This window comes from Mobula hypostoma, chromosome 6 (assembly GCF_963921235.1).
Source record: "Mobula hypostoma chromosome 6, sMobHyp1.1, whole genome shotgun sequence".
Lineage (NCBI taxonomy): Eukaryota > Metazoa > Chordata > Chondrichthyes > Myliobatiformes > Myliobatidae > Mobula > Mobula hypostoma.
Window position 1 is genome coordinate 161,408,150 of NC_086102.1, and position 27,427 is coordinate 161,435,576.

The 27,427-nt window shown below is 36.6% G+C and overlaps 3 protein-coding genes across 3 annotated transcripts in view; all 3 read left to right on the plus strand.

Moving 5' to 3' along the window:
• The window catches only part of ttn.1 (titin, tandem duplicate 1), a 377,466-nt gene that overhangs the window by 105,115 nt on the left and 244,924 nt on the right, over window positions 1-27,427 (plus strand). The window contains exons 61-67 of the mRNA XM_063052084.1: window positions 21,535-21,816; window positions 21,909-22,187; window positions 22,294-22,572; window positions 22,690-22,968; window positions 23,056-23,343; window positions 25,778-26,056; window positions 26,160-26,438. Of these exons, the coding sequence (XP_062908154.1) occupies window positions 21,535-21,816; window positions 21,909-22,187; window positions 22,294-22,572; window positions 22,690-22,968; window positions 23,056-23,343; window positions 25,778-26,056; window positions 26,160-26,438 (1,965 nt within the window). The remainder of the gene's footprint in view (window positions 1-21,534; window positions 21,817-21,908; window positions 22,188-22,293; window positions 22,573-22,689; window positions 22,969-23,055; window positions 23,344-25,777; window positions 26,057-26,159; window positions 26,439-27,427) is intronic.
• On the plus strand, window positions 7,323-10,747 carry LOC134348541 (titin-like). Its single transcript, XM_063052087.1, has 4 exons — window positions 7,323-8,545; window positions 8,669-8,956; window positions 9,552-9,830; window positions 10,354-10,747. The coding sequence occupies exons 1-4, from the start codon at window positions 8,251-8,253 to the stop codon at window positions 10,641-10,643; spliced, it is 1,152 nt and encodes a 383-aa protein (XP_062908157.1). The 5' UTR covers window positions 7,323-8,250; the 3' UTR covers window positions 10,644-10,747.
• LOC134348539 (titin-like) lies at window positions 12,757-20,102 on the plus strand. Its single transcript, XM_063052086.1, has 10 exons — window positions 12,757-13,049; window positions 13,279-13,560; window positions 14,343-14,621; window positions 14,752-15,030; window positions 16,133-16,411; window positions 16,536-16,823; window positions 17,076-17,354; window positions 18,615-18,896; window positions 19,013-19,291; window positions 19,517-20,102. Exons 1-10 carry the CDS (start codon window positions 12,899-12,901, stop codon window positions 19,825-19,827), a joined length of 2,709 nt encoding a protein of 902 aa, XP_062908156.1. The 5' UTR covers window positions 12,757-12,898; the 3' UTR covers window positions 19,828-20,102.

Here is a 27,427-nt window from a genome sequence, read left to right on the forward strand (position 1 = left end):
GGTACACCTGAAATCACAGTAACATGGTATAGAAATAACCAGGAAATTAGAACCAGTGACAAGTATAGGATGTCATTTCAAAACTCATTGGCTGTTCTTGAGATTGCTGATGTAAGAGTGGAAAACAGTGGGGATTATTCTTGTGAAGCCCAGAATGATGCTGGCATTAACAGCTGCAACTTTGTGATTCAGGTTAAAGGTGTGTAAGTAAACAGTACTTTAAAGGGAGATTGAGAACTTTGGCATATGACTGTTTTCTAAGCCACATTGTTATGTTTTACTTTTTAGAACCTCCCTCATTTACAAAGAAACTTGAATCTATTGAGATAATTAAAGCTAGCAATGTTACTCTTGAATGTGAGATGACTGGTACAGCTCCATTTGAAGTTTCGTGGTATAAGGACAATAAACAAATTCGTCGCAGCAAAAAGTACAAAATGATCTCAGACAATTTGTTAGCCAGTCTTTACATTGTAACACCTGATATTACGGATATTGGCGAATACAAGTGTACTGTAAAAAATGATGTGGGAAGTTGCTCATGCAGTTCTACAGTCAGGTTGAAAGGTCAGTTAATGTGTTTCTGGGAGCATATTTGGCTTCTGCAATTTGAAACAATGTTCAGTTATTTATGGAAAAAAACTACCTTTTAGATTAAAGCATTTCTACACAATAATGAAAAGCTAAAATTAAAACTCATTTTTGTATAACTATTTGTTTTAAATTAGAACCCCCAAGATTTATAAAGAAGATTGAAAATATGACCATATTGTCAGGTAATTCAGTTGTATTCCAATGTCAAGTAAAAGGCTCAAAGCCTATTTACGTAACTTGGATGAAAGATAGAAGTGAACTCCAAGAAGATGGTAATATTGCTTTGTCTTTTGAGAATAATATTGCTACTCTTCAAATAAATGCTGTTGGAGAAAATCATGCTGGGAAGTATACGTGCCAGGTCCAGAATGATGCAGGAACTGAGCAGTGTTTTGCCACTTTGTTGGTAGCAGGTTAGTTAATTGTTTGGCCTCCATTTTAATTAATAGTGGATTCAGATTTTTTTTAACCATGAATCAACTGAAATGAATTAATGCAAGTCATGTATTGAAGAGATTTCTTTTCCCTCATAGAACCAGCAAAAATCACAGAACAAGCACAGTCACTCAGAGTGACAGCAGGAAATGCAGCAAACCTGGAATGTACTGTAACTGGTACACGAGAACTAACAGTTAAATGTTTTAAGGATGGTAATGAAATGGTGTCCAGTAGAAAACACAGGATCAGCATTGAGCATAATGTGGTCAGCCTAAAGATTCCTTCTGTTTCTAATGAAGACACTGGGGAATATACTTTTGAAGTCAAGAATCAGTTTGGAACCAGCAGCTGTAAAGCTTCGTTGACAGTATTAGGTTGGTGTTTTGCTTGCAATTTGAATTTGATTATGAAATTATGTTCACATTAATCATCAGCAAATATAAAAGCTGTAGGCATTTTTGCATATGCAATAGGATTAAGATTTTTGCCAAATTTAGTGTGCTGGCTAGGTTTTGTCTCTCTCCAGGCAGCAAGGCTATTGTACCTGGTATTCTCAGATGGTTTTCATTCAATCGTTGATTAACCCTGAGCTTCTTAACTGGGTACTCCCAGGCAATACACGAGGATGCTCCAGATTCTAGCATCTGCGCTCTCTCTTGTTTTCATAATGATGCTGGTATATTATTTCCCATATAATATCCCAATTCTGCAGGGAAATACTGGTGATTCCTTTTATAATTGCCAACCTTTTTAATGTGTAATTATCAGTAACTTAGTGATTTCCACGCAAGTCTTCATGTTGTGGGTTAACAATGCAGCCAAATTTTATAGTGTGCTATTTGTGCTACGTGCCCAGAGACAGGGAGAATGTGTCTCCATTCAGGAAGGGAAACATGAATAATAATGGAAATTTTAGACTGGTGAGTCTCATGTCAGTGGTGGGGCAGTTACTGGAGAGGGTTCTTAGAGATAGGACTTATGAATAATTAGAAAACTATGGCCTAGTAAGGAACAGTCAACATGTTTGTATGCAGAAAAACATGTCTTACTAACCTAATTTTTTTAAAGAGGCAATGAAGGTGATTGATGAAAGCAGAACTTTGAATGTTGTCTGCATGGATTTCAGAAAGGTGTTTGACAGTATTTTATATGTATATATTAATAAAAATCTGGATGAAAATATAGATGGATGAGTTAGTGAGGTTTCAGTTTAATGAAGATTGGTGGTGTTGTGGATAGTGTAAAAGAACGACAAAGGATAGAATGAGATATAACCCAGTTGCGGATGTGGGTGGATAAATGGCAGATGGACTTTAACCCAGCTGTGGTATTAACTGTGGTATTGCACCTTAAGAGATCAAGTGTAAAGTGACAGTACACTGTCAATGGCAAGACCCTTAACAGTGTTGATAAGTAGAGAGATCTTGGAGTTCAAAGTTATAGCTCTCTGAAAGAGGCTGCACAGATTGATATGGTGATAAAGAAGGCATTTGGTATGCTTGCAGGGCAAATAATTTACACACTAACTGGTGGGTGCCCAGGATACTCTGCCTGGGTTGTGGTGGAGGCAAATGCAATAAAAGTATTCAGGAGGTTCTTAGATAGACACATGAATGTACAGGAAATGGAAGGATATGGACATTGTGTAGGTAGAAGAGATTAATTTAGTCATGCGTTTGATTACTAATTTAATTCATTTGGCACATCATTGTGCCTGAGGGGCCACATTTTGTGTTGTACTATTCTACATTCTCTATTTTTTGTTTTATAAATTCATTGGAATAAAAAGGTCTTGTCAAAGACTAAAGTCAGTAAAGATTGTTTAAATTTATTAATTTTGAGTATATTAGGCATTTAAACTTTTAAAGCTTTTTAAACATTTAAAATATTTAATAGTTTAAAAGTTTGAAATGCTCTTTAATAACTTTTGAGTATATCTGATTCTATGTGTCTCAGAATCATTCAGAAGATTTCAGTGTCCAATAGCAGAAGGCACTTGCTAAGCCATTTCACCAACAGGAGAAAATCTGCAGATGCTGGAGATCCAAAGCGACACACACAAAATGCTGGAGAAACTCAGCAGGCCAGGCAGTATCTGTGGAAAAGAGTAAATAGTCTCTTTTACAGATGCTGCCTGGCTTGCTGAGTTCCACCAGCATTTTGTGTCTGTTGCTTTGGTAAGCAAAGTATATGGCATAGGCATTTGTCAATTTTTTGGGGTATTTTCAGTGGATCAGGGTGTTTTGTCCCATTGTCGCATGTGATACCATTTTATCACCATAGCCTTGCTGTCATGAAGAATGTTGCTACGATGGAATCAGCTAATACTTTGTGAGAGAGCTGCATTAGAATGTGACATATTAGTTACCGATAAGGATGGTCATTGATGATTGAAAAATCTATGTTCCATAACTGTGGAAGAATGCACAGCAGCTTTATTAGGACTTTTTGGTATATTTCTGAATATTCACTAAAAGTACAACCTAATGAACACAATTTTTTTTTGGGAACAAAAAGCACAATGAATTTTATTCATTTAAAGCATTTGCTGTTTGAATTGATCAGCTATGCTTTTGGTATCTTGGACAGATCAACTAATTCCCCCAGTGTTTACACGGAAATTACGGAAAATGGACAGTGTTTTAGGATCATCTGTACAAATGGAATGCAAAGTTTCTGGTTCTCTTCCAATGAGCTTCTCATGGTATAAGGATGGCATTTTAATAATGACTAGTGAAAAATATAAAATATTATCTCAAGATAACACAACAACTTTGGAAGTCAATCAACTAGAGCTTTCAGATCGTGGAATTTACGTTTGCAAAGCAGCCAATTCAGTGGGAAGTGATGAATGCAGTGGTTTCTTAAATGTAACAGGTTTGAAAGTTGAATTTGCTTTCAATTCAATTTATATCTTTATTGTATTTATCCACTTATTTAATTTTTTTATTTTTGCCTCTTACTCAATAGAAAAGTAATATACCTACATGCTTCAAATTTGATTGGAATTTATTGTAATTTCTTATTTCAATTTTGAGCTCTTGTATTTCTTGACATACAGTACAATGCGGTGTAAATGATGTACTGTTGGAATTCAATGTTTTTTTTCACCTGACTTTCAGAGCCTCCAAGTTTTATAGAAAAACCATTGGCCCAGGAAAGCTTACCTGGCTCAACGGTGCAGTTTAGAAGTGTTGTGAAAGGAACTGCTCCACTAACTATAAAATGGCTGAAGGATGGCAGGGAACTGATGTCTGGAGCTGATTATTTCATTTTAAGTGAAAGCTCAACAAGTTTACTTGAGCTGTTTTCAGCCAAAGTTTCTGATTCTGGTGACTATATTTGTGAAGTGAGCAACAAAGTGGGCAGTGCCTCTTGTGCGGCAAGACTCTTTATAAAAGGTGTGCAATATGTTTGTATTCGTTTAATTGTTGTGGGATGGTTTTAAATGTACAATCTATTTACATAGTGTGTAGGAGCCTTTCCTTGATCTGCTACATAACTTTCTCTTTGATATTTTTAATGTTAATTTTGTGTGAAGTGTTGTCTTTCTTTGTTCATCTTAATGTTTCATGTATCTCATTCTTTGTGCTGAATAGAATTGTTTGGGACTTCTGTATGTCTAGCTAAACTAACAATGTTATTTCCACAGAGCCTCCATATTTTATTATGAGGTTAGAACCAACAGCAATTTTCAGAAAAGGAGAGACAGCAAGTTTTGAGTGTAAAATAACCGGCACACCAGAAATTAAAGTAACTTGGTTCAAGAATCATCATGAAATCTGTGCCAGCGAAAAATATGAAATATCATTTATTGATTCTGTGGCATTCTTGGAGATTACTGATGTAAGCTTGGATGACAGTGGTAATTATACCTGTGAAGCCCAAAATGAAGCTGGCACTGAAACTTGTGACATGACAGTTACAGTTAAAGGTGTGCATAAACTCTTTATTACATTTAATCATTAGTCCATCAGCTTTGTGAGTCATGTTGCAACCTATATTTAATTAAGGATTAATGAGGTCCCTATCATAAGAAGCTGATTCTTCTACATTTTGAATTGGCCAATACACTTACCATTTGATTGCCACGTGAATTTTGATTTTACTAGTCCATAAAATAAAATATAAACATTTTTCAGTGATTATCAGTGGAACGCTGCTAAAGCAGACCAGATTTTTCTGTTGGAGGCTTGGCATATTTTAAGAGCTATGGATATCACATCCAAGAACCTTGAGGCCTGATGAGGTCACAAATTCTCTTTCTTCATCTGATCCCTTAAGACATAGGAGCAGAATTAGGCTATTTAATTTAGGCTATGGGTATGACCATGGCTGATTCATCTTCCTTCTCAACCCCATTCTCCTGACTTCTCCCAATAACTTTTGATATTCTTACTAATCAAAAACCTATCAACTTCCACTTTAAATATACCTGATGACATGGCCATTGGTGACAATGAATTCTGCAGATTTACCACCCACCGGCTAAAGACATTTCTCTTCATCTCTGATCTAAAGGGATGTCTTTGAATTCTGAGGTTGTGCCCTCTGATGATACACTTTTCTACTATTGGAAACATCCTTTCCACATCCACTCTATCTAGTCTCTTCAATATTTAGTTACTGTCAATGAGATACCCCTTTGTTCTACTAAACTCCAATGAGTGCAGGCCCAGAGGCATCAAATGCTTCTTATATGTTAACCCCTTCATGCCCAGGATTATTCTTACAAACCTCCTCTTGACCCTCTCCAGTGTCAGCATATCCTTTCTTAGATATGGGGCCCAAAACTTCTCACAATACTTGAAATGTGGTCTGACCAATGCCTTATAAATTCCAGTATGAGCCATAGAGCCATAACAAACAAAACAGGCCCTTCAGCCAAGCATCAAGCATGTATCTCTACTAATCCCATTTAAATGTAGTTGATCCTTAGCTTTCTTGTTACTTATCATGGTATGAGTATACAGTATATCTTTATCATCCAGTTAGTTTGTGTGTTCCATATTCCATCCACTCTCTGGATGAAAAGGTTTTTTCTCAGATCTTCTCTAAAAGTCTTATTCCTTTTCCTAAACCTATGCCTCTGATACCTCTGCTATGTGAAATACTTCCTTCTATCTATCACTATCAATGCCCATCATAATTTTGTACATCTTTATCAGGATCCACTTCTCAGCTTATGCTATAAGGAAAGCAAGACCCTTTACGATCCGGCCTTTCCTCTGAATGGAAATACTCCATCCTCTTATATTTATTTTATAGTCCTATCACATTATATAATATACCTCCATGCTCTTTTATTACATGCCTCAGCTACTGAAAGTAAACATTCCATTTGCCTTCTTCACTGGCTTATCCACATGTTTGGGTCCTTATACTTGTACATTGGCATCTCTCTATTTTCCATACTCCTTCCCTACCTATCACTGAGTGGGTCCTGCCCTTATTTGTCTTCCCATAATGTATCACCTTGCACTTAACAGGATTAAATTGTGGAATTTATCTGTGGGCATTTGCAGTGGACATGTTGCTAGGTGGATCTTTAAACTGCTGTTTGAGTCGTTTATGCATCTTAGTGTGCCATTTCCAGTCAATATAGTAACTACTTTTTCTGAGAGTGGATTTTTATGAGAGTCATTGTGCAAACTTGAATTTCGTCACCTGTGATTCATAAATCATGATATCATGTTTACTCTTCAGAACCTCCCATATTCACAAAGGAACTCGAACCTGTTGAGGTAGTTAAAGCCAATGATGTTACTCTTGAATGTGAGGTGGCTGGAACTGCTCCCTTTGAAGTTATGTGGTATAAGGATGATAAACAAATACGACGAAGTAAAAAATACAAAATGGTTTCTGACAAATCTTTAGTCAGTCTTTGCATTCTAACATCTGATAGCTCAGATGTTGCTGAATACAAATGCATGGTAAAGAATGATGTGGGAAGTTGTTCCTGCAGTTCTACAGTCAATTTGAAAGGTCAGTTAAATATTAATTTTAGTAAGTAACCTTACCTGGATCTTGTGTGTTATTTGATTCTTTATCATGAAATTATGTAGTAATAAACGTTTTAAAGCAGAATATTTTTCATTATTAAGTGTATATTCTTTTTACTTCAAACCAGAACGACCAGTCTTCGTACAAACAATAGAAAATGCAACGGTATTTTCTGGAAATTCTGCCGTATTCCAATGTCTTGTAAGAGGCTCAGTTCCTATAATTACAAGCTGGAGAAAAGATGACAAACGTATCAAGGAGAATGAAAATATTAAGATTTCCTTTGAAAACAATACTGCCACATTACATATCATTAAGGCTGAAGAACACCACAGTGGAAGTTATATTTGTCAGGCAAAAAATGATGCTGGAACAGCAAAGTGTTTCGCCACATTGGCTGTAATGGGTTAGTAGGAAATTGTAAATAGAAATACAGTATTGCCCAGAAATTATTGATTTCAGATTCAGGCCATTTACTTTTCATAGTAAAATTGTTGTTATTTTCTTAAAGAATTTTATGAATATTAAAGTAATATATGTAATAAGACCATAGGATATAGGAGCACAATTAGGCCACTTAATCCATCGAGTGTGTTCCGCTATTTCATCATGGCCGATCCATTATTCCTCTCAGCTCCAATCTCCTGCTTCTCCCCGTATCCCTTCATGCCCTGACTAATCAAGAATCTATCAACCTTCATAAAGACTTGGCTTCCACAGCTGCCCGTGGCAACGAATTCCACAGATTCACCAGTCCCTGGCTAAAGAAGTTCCTTCTCATCTCAGTTCTAAAAGGATGCCCCTCTATTCTGAGCCTGTGTCCTCTGGTGCTTGATATTATGGTTGATTATGGGAACTTTTTCCTTCTTGAGAAGTCATTGTAGGGGTTGCTTAGTAATATTTAGAATGTAAGCCCTTCTGCTTGTCTCCAACAAGCTGTATGCAAATCCTTTGAAAAGAATTTCCAGTTAAATAGTTTGTTATTTTATCCATTTTCACTCACTGTCTATTTTGTGAGGCACTGCAAGCTGAACAGAGATTTCTAAACTTATTGCAAGGAATACATTCAGCAAACATGTAGTAGAAATATTTATTACAGTAATATATTTTAGATTTGAAACTGTCAATTAAGTAAAACAAAACAAGTGACATCTGTTAACTGCAAAATCTACTATCAATCCTGACATAAATATTGTATAATTTGTGATGTAAATAATGTACCTTTCCACAGAACCTGCAAATATTATAGAAAAAACTGAGCCACTCACAGTGACTTCAGGAAATCCTGCTATTCTGGAATGTACAGTAGCTGGAACACCAGTATTAAATGTTGCATGGTTCAAAAATGGAAAGCAGCTAGAATCAAACAGAAGATGTAAATTAACTTTTGTGAATAAGGTGGCCAGTCTAAAAATTTTGTCTGTTGAAATGAACGACAGTGGAGACTATACTTTTGAAGTCCAGAATGAGTTTGGAGTCAACAAATGTAATATTTCTTTGACCGTGATAGGTCAGTATATAAATAGTGTTGACGTTTTCCTTTTATATCTTTTAATTGAAAGCCATACTTATTATAAAGTTATGTACAATACATCATTGGTGTTTTATTATTTTTCCCCTTTATATTGAACAGAACAAATAATTCCTCCATTGGTTACAAGGAAGCTAAAGGACGTTGGCAGTATTTTAGGGTATTTTGTGCGAATGGAATGCAAAGTTTCTGGTTCTATTCCAATGAGGATTACTTGGTACAAAGAGGATCAAGAAATATCAGCTAGTGACAAATACAAGATGCTATTTCAAGAAAACACTGTCTCTTTAGAAGTCAATGAGTTAGATTTTTCAGATGGTGGAATTTACACTTGCAAAGTAGCAAATTCAGCAGGAAAGGATGAATGCAGCGCTGTGTTAAGTATAAAAGGTTGGAATTGATGCTTTCTTTCATGTCTTTCTCAGTTTCACATATAAATGCATTCTTTACAGAATAGTTTCTATATGTAGATGGATATAGTAGTATCTAAATAAATAAATCAACCATCTTTCTCTTTAAGAGCTCTAGACTTTTGAAGGATAAATTCAGTGGTGCAATGCTAACTGGAGCGTACCGGAGCACGTCCGGCACATCTTTAAGAAAAAAGCCAAAATAAACAAGCTAATTAATTAGGTGCCACCCAGGATGATTTGAGTATCTGGCTGTTCTGTGAGCGAAAACATCTTGTTAAATCCACTCGCTGGATGTTTTTTGTCTTTGGCACCATTCTTTGTAAACTCCAGAGTCTGTTGTGCGTAAAAATCCCAGGAGATCAGCAGTTTCTGAGATACTCAAATCACCCTGGGCGGCACCTAATTAATTAGCTTATTTCGGCCTTTTTCTTAAAGATATGCCAGATGCGCTCCGGTACGCTCCGGCTAGCACTGTACTACTGGATAAATTAGCACATAAAAGTTAACTTTAATCTGGTCAGTTTTTATAGTTTGTTTATAATCTTGTTAATTGTTTTTTATTTGATTTTTAGAACCCCCACGTTTTACAGATAAAATAATGTCCCAGGATGTTGTACTCGGTTCTACAGTGCAATTTAGGGGTGTTGTGAAAGGAAGCATACCATTATCCACAAAATGGTTCAAAGGAGACAGAGAATTGATGCATGGTACAATGTATAATATTTGGAATGAAGGCTCAATGTATTTTCTAGAATTGGTCTCAACTAAGATATCTGATGCGGGTAGATACACTTGCCAAGTTAGCAACGATGTTGGTACAGATGCCTGTTCTGCCGAACTGTTTGTTAAAGGTGTGGATTTTTTTTTATCTATAGTTTTGAGTTGTATGCATTGTTTTTCTTTTTGCTGCTTTGCTACGTTGAACTTTAAGCTATATCATTTTGTCTTCTTGACAGTTGACCAGATGTTGTCAAAGAAATGTATCTTGGCAAACATGAAGTGTGCATTGTGGTCTTGTGACATTCCAATCTGAGTTGATTGTCAGACTCAGTGCTCTCAGAAGCCCAACTGTATACAAGTTGAGGCACATTTAATGATGGGGAGTCCTGTCTCATATAGTGGCAATTATAAGTATTCTCATAAGCTAGTATCTCGCACCACTACTGTGTAGAAAGCTATTTTACTGGTTGCAGTGATGAGGAACATGAAAAAGAATGTTGTTTTGCTGATTTAAGAGAGAGCTAACTTTTGAATGTGTTTGGTGAATCTGATCTTTGTATTTTATGGCCAATTATTTATGCATATACATTTGCTTGAATTTGTTTTGATTGCCTTATAAACGTGTGTTGAGATCTGTAATATTTTGGATTCTAGAACCTCCAAGCTTCATTAAAAAGCTGCACTCCCCAACAATCCTAAAGGAAGGTGTCTCAGCACGTTTTGAATGCAGTATAAGGGGCACACCTAACATTAAAGTTACCTGGTACAAAAATGGTGATGAAATTATAGTCAGTGAAAAGTTTCTGATGTCTTTTGATGGCGCTGTGGCAGTTCTTGAGATTATTGATGTGATTCCGGAAGACAGTGCATGCTACATCTGTGAGGCACAAAATGAAGCTGGCAGTGAGAGCTGCGGCACTGAAGTTGAAGTTAAAGGTCTGTAGTAATGTCTTTTATTCAATAAGACTATATATGTTTTACTTTCTTGAGCAGGGATTTTGATAGCTTCTGTATTTTTATTCATTTAGATATTTTTACTGTGATTACTTTTTTTAGAACCACCAAGCTTTAGACGGAAACTTCAATCCATTGAGATAGTTAAATCCAATGATATTTCCCTCGAATGTGAGGTGGCTGGTACAGGTCCCTTTGAAGTTATGTGGTATAAAGATAATAAACAAATTCGACGCAGTAAAAAATACAAAATGGTCTCTGACAGTTCTGTAGTTAGTATTTGCATTCTAAACTCCGATACCTTGGATGTTGGCGAATACAAGTGCATCATTCAAAATGATGTGGGATGTTGTTCCTGCAGTTCTACAGTCAGTTTGAAAGGTCAGTTTTACTATGTTGTCAGAAGATATTTTCCTTTTGATGGTTAAGGTGATGTTAAAAACATCTTATTACGTGCTTGGACACTCAATGCTGATTTACTTGCAAAATTCTTTCAATTTATCTGACCTCTTAAGTGTCATGAAGAAGCGAAATAATCCCATTAAGTCATGTTATTATTTATTTTAAACTAGAACCCCCAGGATTTATAAAGAAGATTGAAAATATTACAACAGTATCAGGCAATTCAGTTGTATTCCAAAGTCAAGTAAAAGGCTCAAAGCCTATCTATTTAACTTGGATGAAAGATAAAGATGTTATTGAAGAAGATGGTAATATTGCTTTGTCTTTTGAGAATAATATTGCTACTCTTCAAATAAATGCTGTTGGAGAAAATCATGCTGGGAAGTATACATGCCAGGTCAAGAATGATGCGGGAACTGAGAAGTGTTTTGCCACATTGTTGGTAGCAGGTCAGTAGGATATTGATTACCTTAATATTTCCCTGCACTCCAATGATTTTTCTAATCATAAGTCAATTCAAATACTTTGCAATGCATCAACTAAATTAAAATAATGACATATAAAAGAGATTTTTATTCCCATAGAACCAGCAAAAATCACAGAACAAGCACAGTCAATCAGTGCGACAGCAGGAAATACAGCAAACCTGGAATGTACTGTAACTGGTACACCAGAACTAACAGTTAAATGTTTTAAGGATGGTACTGAAATGATGTCCAGTAGAAAACACAGAATCAGCTTTGAGCATAATGTGGTCAGCCTAAAAATTCCTTTTGTTTCTAATGATGACACTGGTGAATATACTTTTGAAGTCAAGAATCAATTTGGAACCAGCAGCTGTAAAGCTTCGTTGACAGTATTAGGTTGGTGTTTTATTTTCAATTGGAAGTCAGCTAATCTACTTATCTAATGGGTTAAAATATGGTTATTAAATAAGGAAATCCTAATTGCATTGAACATAAACTTATATAAAGGCAATGTTAGAATTTTTAAATTGAAATCTAGTGATAATAGGATTTGGCTGATTAGCTATAATGGAAAATTTCAAATTAATGTTATTTTTCAACAGTCACCTTAGATATATATAAAACATGACAAATCTTACTTTAAAAATGCACAATAAATTTTGATTCATTTAAATATTTTCTATATGAATTGATTGACTGTGCTTTTGTCACTTTACCTTGGACAGATCAACTAATTCCCCCATTATTCAAAAGAAAATTACGCAGAATGGACAGTGTTTTAGGGTCTTCCATACAAATGGAATGCAAAGTTTCTGGTTCTCTTCCAATGAGCTTCTCATGGTATAAGGATGGCATATTAATAACGACTAGTGAGAAATACAAAATATCATCTCAAGATAACACAACAACTTTGGAAGTGAATCAAACAGATGTTTCAGATCATGGAACTTACATTTGCCAGGCAGCCAATTCAGTGGGAAGTGATGAATGCAGTGGTTTCTTAAATGTAACAGGTTTGAAAGTTGAATTTGCTTTCAGTTCAATTTATATCTCTTCTGTATTTATACACGTAGTTAAATAATAATTTTGACTCTTACTTAAAGTACAATTAATACATGTAGAGCTTAAAATTTGATTAGAATTTATTGTAAATTCTTCTTTTAGTTCCAACTTCTCATTTACACGATGATGCAGTGTAAACGATATACTGTCGGAACCAATAGTGTTTCTTTTCCGCCTGATTTTCAGAGCCTCCAAGTTTCATAGAAAAGCCTATAGACCAGGAAAGCTTACCTGGTTCATCAGTGCAGTTTAGAAGTGTTGTGAAAGGAACTGCTCCACTAACTATAAAATGGCTGAAGGATGGCAGGGAACTGATGTCTGGAGCTGATTATTTTATTTTAAATGAAAGCACAACAAGTTTACTTGAGCTGTTTTCAGCCAAAGTTTCTGATTCTGGTGACTACATTTGTGAAGTCGCCAACAAAGCTGGCAGTGCCTCTTGTGCGGCAAGACTCTTTATAAAAGGTGTGCAATTTGTCTGTACTTGTGTTGTGGAATGGCTTTAAATATCGTGTGCAGAATCTTTTTTGATTTGTTCTGTAATGTTCTCTTTGTTAATTATGTAACTTCTGTTTTGTGTATTGTCTTTCTTCATACTTTTAAATATTCTGTGTGTCTCATTCTTCTTAATACTAAGTAGATCTGTTTTGGATTTTTATATTTCTCATGAAGTTTGCAACTCTTTTTTCTACAGAGCCTCCATATTTTATTAAGAAATTAGATCCAACAGCAATATTTAAAAAAGGAGACACAGCAATTTTTGAGTGTAAAGTAACTGGCACACCAGAAATCAAAGTCTCTTGGTTCAAGAACTATCGTGAAATTAGTTTTGATGAAAAATACAAAATGACATTTGTTGATTCAGTGGCAATCTTAGAGATTGCTAATGTAATCTTGGATGACAGTGGCAATTATTCTTGTAAAGCCCAAAATGAAGCTGGCAGTGAATCTTGCGACATTATGGTCACAGTTAAAGGTGTGTAAATATTCCCAATTTCATTTTTCATGATTGATCCAGAAGTCTTTCCAGCCTTGTTGCATCTTTTGTTTCTTGAAAGCCATTATTTAAAACTCTGAATACTAGGCTTTTCAAATTGGATGTTAAAATAAACTGCAGACTCAAATTGAATTATGAAACAATGCTAATCTTGATAGACTGACTTCAGAACTGATTTCTGAAGACTGATTTTAACTTTCAGATCATTACTGTAGGAATGCCTCACTTAGAGTCCAAAATTTTCTTCATGGGACCAGAAGGAACTCTGCTCTTCCTCATATTGCTATTATGGAAAGATAATTAAATTCTCTCAAAAGCCTTGCTACTTTCCCAGCAATGTTTATTTGTCCATAGATGTGTCATGGAATCAGCACCATTAGTTTCCTCTTGTCTAGTGCAATTTAAAGTTCAATTCCTACACTTGTCTCAATTCTCCTTAACCAATTCAAATTGAAGATTGGATTCATGGGAATCTCGTGAAATATTTTAATAGGCCTGGCTAAGAATGATTTTGGATTTGTAAATGATTTATGAAGCACAAAGGCTGCAGGCATTTATTGATGTATTTTGTTGATCTGTGTAAAATAGTAGCTGTAACAAGATTTACCCACATGCTGATTGGTCTCCTATAATAAATTAACACTTTAAAATAAAAAAATTATTCAGAGTTTTCTTTTGATGATTATTGCTGGAAATCATTGAGTAGGCCTAATGTTTGTACCCAGTGATTTATAGACCATTTTATCATGTTTGCTCTTCAGAACCTCCAACATTTATGAAGATACTTGAACCTGCTGAGGTAGTTAAATCTAGTGATGTTACTCTTGAATGTGAGGTGGCTGGTACAGCTCCCTTTGAAGTTTTGTGGTATAAGGACAATAAGCAACTTCGTCGCAGTAAAAAGTACAAAATGATCTCTGACATTTCTTTAGTCAGTCTTTGCATTCTTACATCTGATAGCTCAGATGTTGGTGAATACGTGTGTGTGGTCAAAAATGATGTGGGAAGTTGTTCCTGCAGTTCTACCGTCAAACTGAAAGGTCAGTTATGTCCTTATCCTTGTTTCCTTGATATTGTGTGCTACTTATTCTATTAGTATATTTTTATCAAATAATACCAAATTTTCCAAGCATGATAGAAATATAACAAGCTATATTCTCTTCAAACTAGAGCGACCAACCTTCTTACAAACAATAGAAAATGCAACCGTATTTTCCGGAAATCCAGCTGTGTTTCAGTGTGTTGTAAAAGGCTCAGGACCTATTACTACAAGTTGGAAAAAAGATGACAAACATGTCCGCGAAGCTGAAAATATAAAAATTTCCTTTGAAAACAATATTGCTACATTACAGATCATTAATGCTGAGGAAAATCACAGTGGAAATTATATTTGTCAGGCAAAGAATGATGCGGGAACAGCAAAATGCTTTGCTACTTTGGTTGTAATGGGTTAGTAAGCAATTATAAGCACAAATATTATCTGCATAATATAGTAATTATGTTGCGACTGAAATTATTTTAATTTTAAAATTAAATGAGAGCATAAAAGTGAGAAATGTGAAAAATGGAAATATATTGAGTAGCCAGTTAAGTGTACGCAGAACACTGTTCCCTTTCTGAATCTTTGTAGTACCCAATGTACATAGAGCAGTACAGCACAGTACAGGCCCTTCGGCCCATGATATCTTCTTGTCCAATATAAACATACTCCCTGATCAATTTAACACTTCCCTCCTACTCAGCCCATATCTCTCTATTTTTCTTAAGTGTGTCTAAGATTCTTTTAAATACTCTTATTGTATCTCGCTCTACCACACCTCTAGCAGTGTATTCCATGCACTCACCACTCTCTGTGTAACATTACCTTGCTTCTCTTGAACTCAATCCCTTAACTAATGATGACCAACACACCATTGGCCTGCATGGCAGCTTGAGGCATCTATGTACTTTGACGCTAATATCCCTCTGTTTCTCCATATTACTAAGAATCATGCTATTAACTTTGTACTCCACCATCAATTTCAATCTGCCAAAGTATATCAGCTCACATTTTAATGGATTGAACTCCATCTGTGACTTCTCTGCCCAACTCTGTATCCTGTCCATATCCTGTTGTAGCCTATGACAACGTTCTACACTACCTACAATTTATTACCCTATCCTTCCACTTTCTTATCTAAGTCTTTATAAAAATCACAAAGAGCTGGGACCCCAGAACAGTACCATTGTCAGCTCTTCAAAAGATTATCGCTAGGTATCAACAAGACATTTTATCCTCAAGTGTGTTTCTAAAGAGATTTATAAATGGTTGACCAGTTAAGGATAATTTGGTACCATCAGCACTGGGATTGCTAAAGCTGATTTCACATGAAACACCTTTGGCTGCATGCAGAAGGGACCTTTATTCCAATAGACCTGATTGCTTTGACCTGGGTATGAGGAATCATACACATCAGCGGTTCATCCCTTGTGAAATTATTCCCTTAAAATGGCAACTTTTGCTTCAATTTTGCTAAATTCTCTTGATGTAAATGATCTATTTTTTTCACAGAACCAGCAAATATTATAGAAAAATCTGAACCACTCACAGTGACTTCAGGAAACCCAGCCATTTTGGAATGTACTGTAGCTGGTACACCAGTATTAAATGTTGCATGGTTCAAAAGTGGAAAGCAACTGGAATCAAACAGAAGATATAAATTGAGTTTTGCAAATAAGATAGCCAGGTTAAAAATTTTGTCTGCTGAACCCGATGACAGTGGAAATTATGCCTTTAAAGTCCAGAATGAGTTTGGGGCTAACAGCTGTGATATTCATTTAACTGTATTAGGTCAGTGATTACATTTTGTTAATAGTGTTGTTTTCTTAAAATATCAAAAATAGTGGAGCTCAAAATTTGAAATATTGACACTTGATCATTAATGTTATTGTCATTTGTCCCTTTATATGAACAGAGCAAATTATTCCTCCGTTGTTGACAAGGAAGTTAAAGGAAATGGGCAGTACTTTAGGATCTTTTGTGCGAATGGAATTCAAAGTTTCTGGTTCTATTCCAATGAGCATTACTTGGTATAAAGAGGACAAAGAAATATCAGCTAGCGACAAATATAAGATGTTATTCCAAGAGAACACAGTCTCCTTAGAAATCAATGAGCTAGACTTTTCAGATGCTGGAATTTACACTTGCAAAGCAGCAAATTCAGCAGGAAAGGATGAATGCAGTGCTGTCTTAAGTGTAAAAGGTTGGAAGTATTTCTTAATACGGTTTTTATCATTGAATTTGTTTACAAAAGAGATTGCGTTTGCTATTAGCTGCAAAAGTGAAATTTCCAATTAAATGAATCAACTAATTCTACACTCTGTTAAGCATTATTAGAATTTCAAAGGCTATGTTAGTTCGTATAATTGATAAAGTTAGCTTTAATCTGATCTTTTCGTCCAATTTATGTATGAACTTAAGTTAATTAAATGTTTCTTTGTTGTATGATTTTTAGAACCCCCAAGCTTTACAGATAAAGTAATGTCCCAGGATGTTGTACTCGGTTCTACGGTGCAATTTAAGGGTGTTGTGAAAGGAAGTACACCATTATCTACAAAATGGTTCAAAGGGGACAGAGAATTGATGCATGGTGTGGCATATTCTATTTGGAATGATGGCTCGACATATTTTCTAGATTTGCTCTCAGCTAAGATATCTGATGCGGGTAGTTATACCTGCCAAGTTAGCAATGATGTTGGTACAGATGCCTGTTCTGCAGAACTATTTGTTAAAGGTGTGCAAATCTGTCTTTACTTTGCAATTTTGACTTAGAACAGTTTATATTGCTTTGCCGTCTTAAAAGTTTAGAAACATTAGAAAAGCGGCCCAAGTACTACACCTGCCTATTCACCTCTTTCCTCACCTCCATTCAGGACCCCAAACAGCCCTTCCAGTGAGGCAAGAGTGAACCTGCAAATCTGATGGTCTATTGTATCTGGTGCTCCTTATGCAGCCTCCTCTACATTGTTGAGACCCATCGTAAATTGGGGGACCGCTTCACTGAGTACCTCCATTCCATCCACTAAAAGCATAACTTCATGGTGACCAAACATTTTAATTCCAATTCCCATTCTTGTTCTGACATGATGGTCCATGGTCTCCTCTTGTGCCAAGATGAGGTGATCCTCAGGGTGGAGGAACAATACCTTATATTTCATCTGGGTAGCCTCCAACATGATGGCATGAATATTGATTTCTCCTTCCAGTAATTTTCCCTCCCTTCCCCTCTTCTTCTATTCCCCACTCTGGCCTTTTACCTCTTCTTGCCTGCCTATCACTTATCCCACGTCCCCTTGTCCTTTCCTTACTCCTATGGTCCACTATCCTCTCCTGTCAGATTCCTTTCTCTCCAGTCCTTAACCTTTCCCACTCACTTGACTTCCAGTATCACCCTCCTTCACCATCCCTCACCTTTTTAATCTTGCATCTTCCCCCTTCCTTCTCAGTCCTGAAGAAGTGTCTCAGCCCAAAACATCAACTGTTCATTCATTTCATAGAAGCTACCTGATCTGCTGAGTTCCTCCAGCATCTTGTGTGTGTTTCTTTAGAAACATTATCTTTTTCTTGATAGTGATATACTCAAGTGGTAGAATTTTGTAGAGCTGTAGATGGAGAGGGTAAGATATCTTGAAGCACTCTGATTTTATCTTAAGATCAGATTAATAGAGAACATCTATATATGATGTTTAGTTTAAGAAAGACCTTGCAAATCAGGTAGTGACCATTGTTATTTATGCATCATCCAGTCCTAGAGGAATAATTATGGCAATTTGAAGGATTTTTTGACTATCCCCCCCCCCCAATTAAATGATGAAGGCTGCATCCTAATAGCATATTAATAACAAAATACTGTTTGCTCGAATTAACCTATGAATTTCCTAAATTAGTAATTTGGATTATAATCATTATATAGTCAGTTGTTTATGACTTGGTTTGAATTTTTATTGAATAACGTTTAAATGTATATTTAAATTTTTAATATTCTGGTTTCCAGAACCCCCTACTTTCATTAAGAAGTTGAATTCTTCAACAATATTGAAAAAAGGCATCTCAGCACGCTTTGAGTGCATTGTTACTGGAACGCCTGAAATCAAAGTCTCTTGGTATAAAAATTGTGCTGAAGTTGTTGCCAGTGACAAATATATAATATCATTTGATGGTTCTGTGGCAGTTCTTGAGATTATTGATATGGTTGTCGAGGACAGTATGTGCTATGTTTGTGAGATTCGAAATGAAGCTGGCAGTGACAGCTGCAGCACAGAAGTTGAAGTTAAAGGTCTGTAATAATGTCCAGATTGGTATTAAACTACATTTGTTACTTTCTTGGGTAGGGATATTGTTAGTTTTAGTAATTTTGTTAATTTTGATTTCTTTACTATGATTACCTTATAGAACCTCCCAGTTTCAGAAGGAAACTTGAATCTGCTGAGGTTATAAGAAGTAGTGGTCTTACTCTTGAATGTGAGGTGGCTGGTGCAGGTCCATTTGATGTTATGTGGTTTAAGGACAATAAAAAGATCCCACCAAGTGAAAAATACAAGATGATCACAAAGAATGTTTTAATTAGCCTTCACATCTTGAAGGTGGATATTCCACTTGTTGGTGAATATAAATGCACAGTAACAAATGAGGTGGGAAGCTGCTCCTGCAGTTGCATTGTCAGTTTAAAAGGTTAGTTACATGGCGATACAAATATACATTTTGCCATCTTTATTGGATATATTTTAAAGTAAAATTCTAGTAAAAGGATATATATTGGGGGTTGGGAGGTAACTTGAATCTTAGACTTTTTAATGATTTTCATAACACCACATATTTTGCCATTTTATTTTCATCTTGAAAGAGGGCAGGGCATATCACTCATATTTATTTGTATGCTTCTTTATCTTGAATTAGAACCTCCATCATTTATAAAGAAGATTGAAAATATTACAACATTTGTTGGAAATTCAACTTGTTTTCAGTGCCTTGTAACAGGCTCAGAGCCTCTATCTATAAGTTGGATGAAAGATAATGTCAATATCAAAGAAGATGAAAATATATCAATTTCCTTTGAAAACAATCTTGCTGTGCTAACATTTGCGGCAGTTGAAGCAAAAGACGGTGGGAAATACATCTGTCAGGCCAAAAATGATGCAGGGGTTGAGAAGTCTTTTGCCACATTGATAGTAACAGGTTGGTTGGGAATATTAAATATAATTAGCTGACATATAAACACAAATTATTTCTGTTCAAAATTATTTATCAGTTTAGCGTGAAAAAGAAGGTGGTGTTATATTGAATGTACTGACATCACTCAGAATAATATTTTCTTTTAACAGAGCCTGCAAAAATTGTTGAGGCAGCAAAATCATGCAACGTAACTGTAAAAAATCCAGCAGTTTTGGAATGTATTGTAGCAGGCACACCAGACCTAAAGGTTAAGTGGTTTAAAGACAGAATGGAGCTCACATCCAGCGGAAAGTATAAATTGACTTTTGAGAATAATGTGGCTAGTTTAAAGATTCATTTGGTAGAGAAGTCAAATAGTGGTGAATATACTTTTGAGGTCCAGAATGAATTTGGAGTTGACAACTGCAAAGCTTCCTTGACTGTATTAGGTTAGTATTTCTAATTTGGACATGAAAAATAGAATTCTGTAATGACAAACGAAACTTTGCTGTTTTAAGTTAACCTTTGCATCTTAAGCTTACTAGTTGTGCTCTGTGTTATACAGATCAAACGATTGCTCCAACATTTACAAAAAAATTAAAGGACATGGGCACTTCTCTAGGGTCTTCTGTGACCATGGAGTGCAAAGTATCTGGCTCTGTTCCGATGACCATTCTTTGGCATAAAGATGGGAAGGAGATAATGGATAGTAGCAAATATAAACTATCACAGCAAGATAACGCCTCATCTTTGGAAATTAATCAACTAGAAATCTCAGATTGTGGAATTTATTCTTGCAGAGTATCAAATATAGCAGGAACTGATGAATGCAGTGGCAAACTAATTGTGAAAGGTGTGACTGTCTTTGTATTTTTACTCATATTTTTGGCAAATTAGATGTTTGACGTCATGTTTTAACCTCATGAATGTCTTTTGTATGACCTAATTATTCTAAATTTATTATTCATTACTTAAAATGCAAAAATTGTAAGTTTATGCTCTTTCTTGCAACAAATATATTCTTTGTTCGATGAATTTTAGAGCCACCAAGATTTATAAAAAAGCCTATGCCTCAGGAGGTTCCCCCACGCTCTACAGTGCTGTTCAAGAGTGATGCAACAGGAACGCCCCCACTGTCTTTCAAGTGGTTTAAGGATGACAAGGAGCTAAGTTCTGATGCAACATGTTGCATTGTGACAGAAGTTTCATCCAGTTCTGTGCAACTGTATTCAGTAAACCATTCCAATACGGGATATTATACTTGCCATGTCACCAATGATGTTGGCACAGATTCTTGTACAGCAAAATTGTTTGTGACAGGTGTGGAATTCTTAATTGTGTGTGCATGTGTGTGTGTGTTTTCTCAGTGTCTTGTTTAGTTCTCACCTGTTGTTAACGTTTTCTAGGATTCTGAGTTTTCGCAGTTTGTGCAAACCTTTTTTTATATGTATTCTGTGTTGGCATCTGTTGTCCGTATGACATTGTTTGTATCGTCATATACTCTTTATCACATCAATCCTATATTATCTTCTTGCACTCTTCATGATCTCAAGAATGTACTCTTCATTAAATTAGTTCCTTTTTATATAAAAAATACAATAAAATTACAGTTGGTTTACGTATGCCTTTTAAATGTTTTTGAAGCATTCTCATCTGATTAATATTCATGATTCAAATTCCTTCCACAAATTTAACAATTCCACTTTCCAAAAGATAATCCTCTGTAAAACCAGTGCTACATGTGTTGTATTTTGGTTTTCTAGAGCCACCATCTTTCATCCAGAAGCTGGAGTCATCAAAAATTCTGAAGAAGGGCGAGTCAGCACATTTTGAATGCAAAGTGACTGGAACACCTGAAATCAAAATTTCGTGGTTCAAGAATGATACTGAAATCAGAAACAGTGAAAAATATAAAATGCATTTTGATAATTCTGTAGCATTTCTTGAAATTAATGACTCTGGTGTAGAAGACAGTGGCGATTACATTTGTGAAGCTCAAAATGAAGCTGGCAGTGTCAGCTGCAGTGTTGCAGTTAATGTCAAAGGTAGGCAGTTATTTCCTGTTACCAATCAAAAAATGTTATCAAATGACTCATTGTAAATATATAAATGAGTCAATTATGTTCTTTTTTCCCAGAACCACCTGTTTTCAGTAAAATGCTTGAGACATTGGATGTAATAAAAAGTTCTGATGTCATACTGCACTGTGAATTCAGTGGTACATCTCCTTTTGAAGTTACCTGGTACAAAGACAAAAGGCAAATTCGAGCAAGTAAAAAATATAAAATTACATATGAAAACAATGTAGCAAGTCTTTACGTTCTTAAAGTGGAGACACCTGACATAGGGGAATACATGTGTATGGTGAAGAATGATGTGGGAAGTATTAGTTGCACTGGCACATTAAATCTCAAAGGTTAGTAAATTTTCTAAGTTCAATACTTAACTTTTACTGTACCAATTTTGGGAAATTATTACTGTGAGTTTTTGTTCCACACATAAGATATACTTTATTTCTTTAGAGCCACCCATGTTTGTGAAGAAACTTTCAAACATTTCTTCAGTATTCGGAGAGCCTGTCACATTACAAGGTACTGTTAGAGGTTCGGAACCAATTCAAGTAACATGGATGAAAGAAAAGAAACAAGTGAAAGATAATGAGGACATAACTATTACCCATGTACAAAACATTGTTACTTTGCATATTTCAAAAATGGAGCCTGTCCATGCTGGAATGTATGTTTGCCAAATCAGAAATGATGCTGGAGTGCAAGAGTCCTCTGCTGCATTATCACTCTTGGGTCAGTAACTTAATGTCAATATATATGAAATTTAATTCATGTTTGAGAACACTGCAGACCATTGTTTCATTAACGATATACAAGAATATTTTGTAAAATTGAATTTGCTTCTTACAGAACCTGCCACTATAGTGGAAAAAGCAGAATCTGTCAACGTAACTTCAGGAGATCCGGTAATCTTGGAATGCATTGTTAAAGGCACACCTGAACTAAAAGTAAAATGGTTGAAAGACGATCAAGAATTAGTGTCTGGCAGAAAATACAAGATCAGTTTTCTTAATGGAATTGCTACTTTAAAAGTTTTATCTGCAGAGAAAGCAGATGGTGGTGAATATACCTTTGAAGTCCAGAATAATGTGGGTAGCAGCAGCTGCAAAGTATCAGTCAACGTTCTAGGTTTGACTTCCTGTGTTTTCTTTACTCTTTATTAATTCATTTTTAAAATCTCTTTCTAATCATGGTTCATTTTTGCTATTTAAACAGATCGTATTATTCCACCAACATTTATTAGAAAATTAAAGAAAATGGATGGTATCTTGGCTTCTCCACTCAAAATGGAATGCAAGGTTTCTGGATCGCCTCCAATTACTATGTCTTGGTTCAAAGATGGCCATGAGATTGTCCATGGAGAAAAATATCACCTGGTATTTGGAGAAAATAAATGTGATTTGAAAATCAATACTTTGGAACTATCCGATGCTGGCAATTATTTATGTAAAGCAACCAATGCTGCAGGAAGCGATGAATGCAGTGGTGTTTTAACTGTGAAAGGTCAGTTTGATTTTTAATAATGGTACTAATTTTTATTATTCTTTGTATAAAAATTGCACTTTATGGTTTAATAATTTTCATTTGATAGCAATTTGGCTATAAATTTGTGAATATTTATTGCAAATGAGTGGTGTTCAAAGACATAATTTATGAAAAGCTGTAAACTATAAATGACAAAAATATAAAATAAAAGACAGGACATGGTTGTTATATCAATTAATCAGGCAATATCTTTAGAGATAAAAACAGTGCTTATACTTCAGGTTGATGACCTTTCTGTCACAATCGGGGCGCTGGTAGCGGACCCAAATGCAAGACACAGACACTGAAGTACAAGGAACAGGACCTGACTAGAGTAGGGACGTGACAGGATACAGACAAGGAGCAGGGACAAGAACGCAGACTTGGGCTAGGACATGGACTAGACACAGGGAACCCGGACAAGGAACTATGAACTAGGCGCCTGGGCTTAGACTCCGAGCCAGAGACTGGACAAGGACCTAGGACCTGGGTCTTGCCTCGGGCTCAGACCCCAGAACTAGGCAAGGACATGACATGGCTGGGGTCTTGGCTCTTGAGGCTTGAGGCTAATAACTCGGAGGCTGGAGCTCAGAGACAGACTGGGAACTGTACATCAACATAGAGCCGGGACTTATCCTTCGAAAAGCCAGGACTCATCTTTAACACGGTACTAACAGGAGACTGGACAGTACATAGACAGAGCCAAGACTTATCCTTGGACAAGCCGGGACTCATCTTTAACACGACACCAGCACGAAACAGGACAGTACCTAGGCATATGGCCAGGACTCCACTTCTCCACACCAAGGTGGGACAGGACCATCCATCGGGTAACAGCAGAACAGCCAGACTTACCCAACAGAGGTAAAGACAAGACAGGACAGGACAGGTCCCCCCACAGGGCAACAGCAGAACAGCCTGACTTACCCCACAGAGGCAAGGACAAGACAAGACAAGACAGATCTCCCCGCAGGGCAACAGCAGAATGGCCTGACTTACCCCACGGAGGCAAGGATAAGGCAGATCCCCCTGCAGGGCAATGGCAGAATGGCCTGACTTACCCTACAGAGGCAAGGACAAGACAAGGCAGATCCCCCCACAGGGCAATGGCAGAACAGCCTGACTTACCCCTCAGAGGCGAGGACAAGAAGAGACAAATACCAAAGAATGACAGACAGTTCCATTTCTGCATTGGCAATTGAATTTGACAGTGGTGCAGGGGAGGTATCCAGGCAGAGAGTCAGGCAACGGTGGAAAAGAGAGTGAGGGAACAGGACAGTCCAGCAAGGAATCCCTGGTTTGCAGAGGTATTTATGTCTCAGCCCCAAAACGAGAATCATGTGCCCACAACAGAAACTGGGGAAAACCAGAAACCCCGGAACAAGGAATCCTGGACCGGACCATGAACCGGAACACGGATTTCCCGGACCGGACCATGACACTTTCATCAAATTGAGGCAGGTTAGAAATTAGTTAATATTTCAGTTTGAAACCCTGTTCTGATGGAGAGTTTTGATTCAAAACATAAACAATTTCTTCTCCCCCACTGGTGGCACTAAACCCACTGAATTCCTCTCACAAACAACAGGAATTCTGCAGATGCTGGAAATTCAAGCAACATACATCAAAGTTGCTGGTGAACGCAGCAGGCCAAGCAGCATCTATAGGAAGAGGCGCAGTCGACGTTTCAGGCCGAGACCCTTCGTCAGGACTAACTGAAGGAAGAGTGAGTAAGCCCTCTCTTACTCACTCTTCCTTCAGTTAGTCCTGACGAAGGGTCTCGGCCTGAAACGTCGACTGCGCCTCTTCCTATAGATGCTGCTTGGCCTGCTGAATTCCTCTCACAGATTGCTTGTTGATCCAGCTTCCAACACCTGTAGTCTCCTGTGTCTCTTAAAATCAGTTGGAGAGAAGGGGGAGAGAGGGTGGACCCAAAGAAATCTCTGTGATAGAGGCCAAGAGATAGCAAAAGGGATGTATGGGTGTAGGGCCAGCTGATCTTACAAATTACAATTAATTTGTCTAGAGAAGTTGTAAATAGGAAAAGACAAGTCATAGCATAGAGGAGAAAAATACACAATGCTGGAATTGTGAGATAGAAAATGGGGAAATGTTTGAAAGGACACCAAAGTTAGTCTTGAGTCAGGATGGAAACAAATTCTTTAAAAATTATTTGTAGAACGGAATAGCCTGATGTCCTGATCCTTTAACTTAGACCTAAACTTTAAGGAAGGGAAAAATATAGGATAAAGTTTGTAGTAATATGGCTTGCTGTCAGAAGAAGAGGATTACAAAGGTGTGAAGTCTATAAAAAAAAGGACAATTGATTTTATTTCCATTTACAACAAAATGTCTCTAAAATTTTCCATTTAAAATAAATTATGCGATATATTATTTCATTTTCACCCTTTAGAACCACCCTCATTTGTGACTAAACCAGATCCTCAAGAAGTTTTACCTGGCTCAACAGTGAAATTTGTAAGTGTTATTACTGGCACAGCACCATTGAAAGTAAAATGGTTTAGAGGCAGCACTGAACTGATAACAGGAAGAAGAAGTCGCATATCTTTAAGTGACTCAACATCAGTACTTGAGCTACTAAATGTGGAACCTTCCCAAAGTGGTGACTACACTTGCCGAGTTAAGAATGAAGCTGGTGAAGATTTTTGTACAACAAAATTAGTTGTGAAAGGTTTGTAAAATACACATTTTAAAGATGAACATGAGTAATAACATTTTATCAAAGTTACAAGTATATATTTTTACAATTATTTGTCTATGTTTTTTTTTACCAGAACCAGCAGTATTCCAGAAAAAAATAAAAGATTCCAGTGCAGTACTGGGAAAGTCAGTTTGTCTTGATTGCATATACTCTGGTACTCCAGAAATCAAAATAACCTGGAAAAAGAATGGACTTGAGATACTCCAGTCTGAAAAGCACATTATTACAACTACTGAAACATCTTGCATTTTGGAAATTCTCAACTCTGTTAGAGATGATGGTGCAACATATACTTGTGAAGTACAAAATGATGCTGGAGGGGACACTTGTCAGGCTGAAGTAAAAATACTGGGTTTGTTCACTTTTAATTTCTTCCATTTAGAAACCATAGAAAAACTACAGCACAGAAACAGGCCTTTTGGCCCTTCTTGGCTGTGCTGAACCATTTTCTGCCTAGTCCCACTGACCTGCACAGGGACCATATCCCTCCATACACCTCCCATCCATGTATCTGTCCAATTTATTCTGAAAAGTTAAAAAAGAACCCGCATTTACCACCTCGACTGGCAGCTCATTCCACAGTCCCTCCACTCTCTGTGTGAAGAAGCCCCCCCTAATGTTTCCTTTAAACTTTTCCCCCCTCACCCTTAACCCATGTCCTCTGGTTTTTTTCTCCCCTTGCCTCAGTGGAAAAAGCCTGCTTGCATTCACTCTATCTATACCCATCATAATTTTATATACCTCTATCAAATCTCCCCTCGTTCTTCTACGCTCCAGGGAATAAAGTCCTAACCTATTCAACCTTTCTCTGTAACTGAGTTTCTCAAGTCCCGGCAACATCCTTGTAAACCTTCTCTGCACGCTTTCAACCTTATTAATATCCTTCCTGTAATTTGGTGACCAAAACTGAACACAATACTCGAGATTCGGCCTCACCAATGCCTTATACAACCTCATCATAACATTCCAGCTCTTATACTCAGTACTTTGATTAATAAAGGCCAATGTTCCAAAAGCTCTCTTTACGACCCTATCTACCTGTGACACCACTTTTAGGGAATTTTGTATCTGTATTCCCAGTTCCCTCTGTTCTACTGCACTCCTCAGTGCCTTACCATTTACCCTGTATGTTCTACCTTGGTTTGTCCTTCCAAAGAGCAATACCTCACACTTGTCTGTATTAAACTCCATCTGCCATTTTTCAGCCCATTTTTCCAGCTGGTCCAAATCCCTCTGCAAGCTTTGAAAACCTTCCTCACTGTCCACTACACCTCCAATCTTTGTATCATCAGCAAATTTGCTGATCCAATTTACCACGTTATCATCCAGATCATTGATATA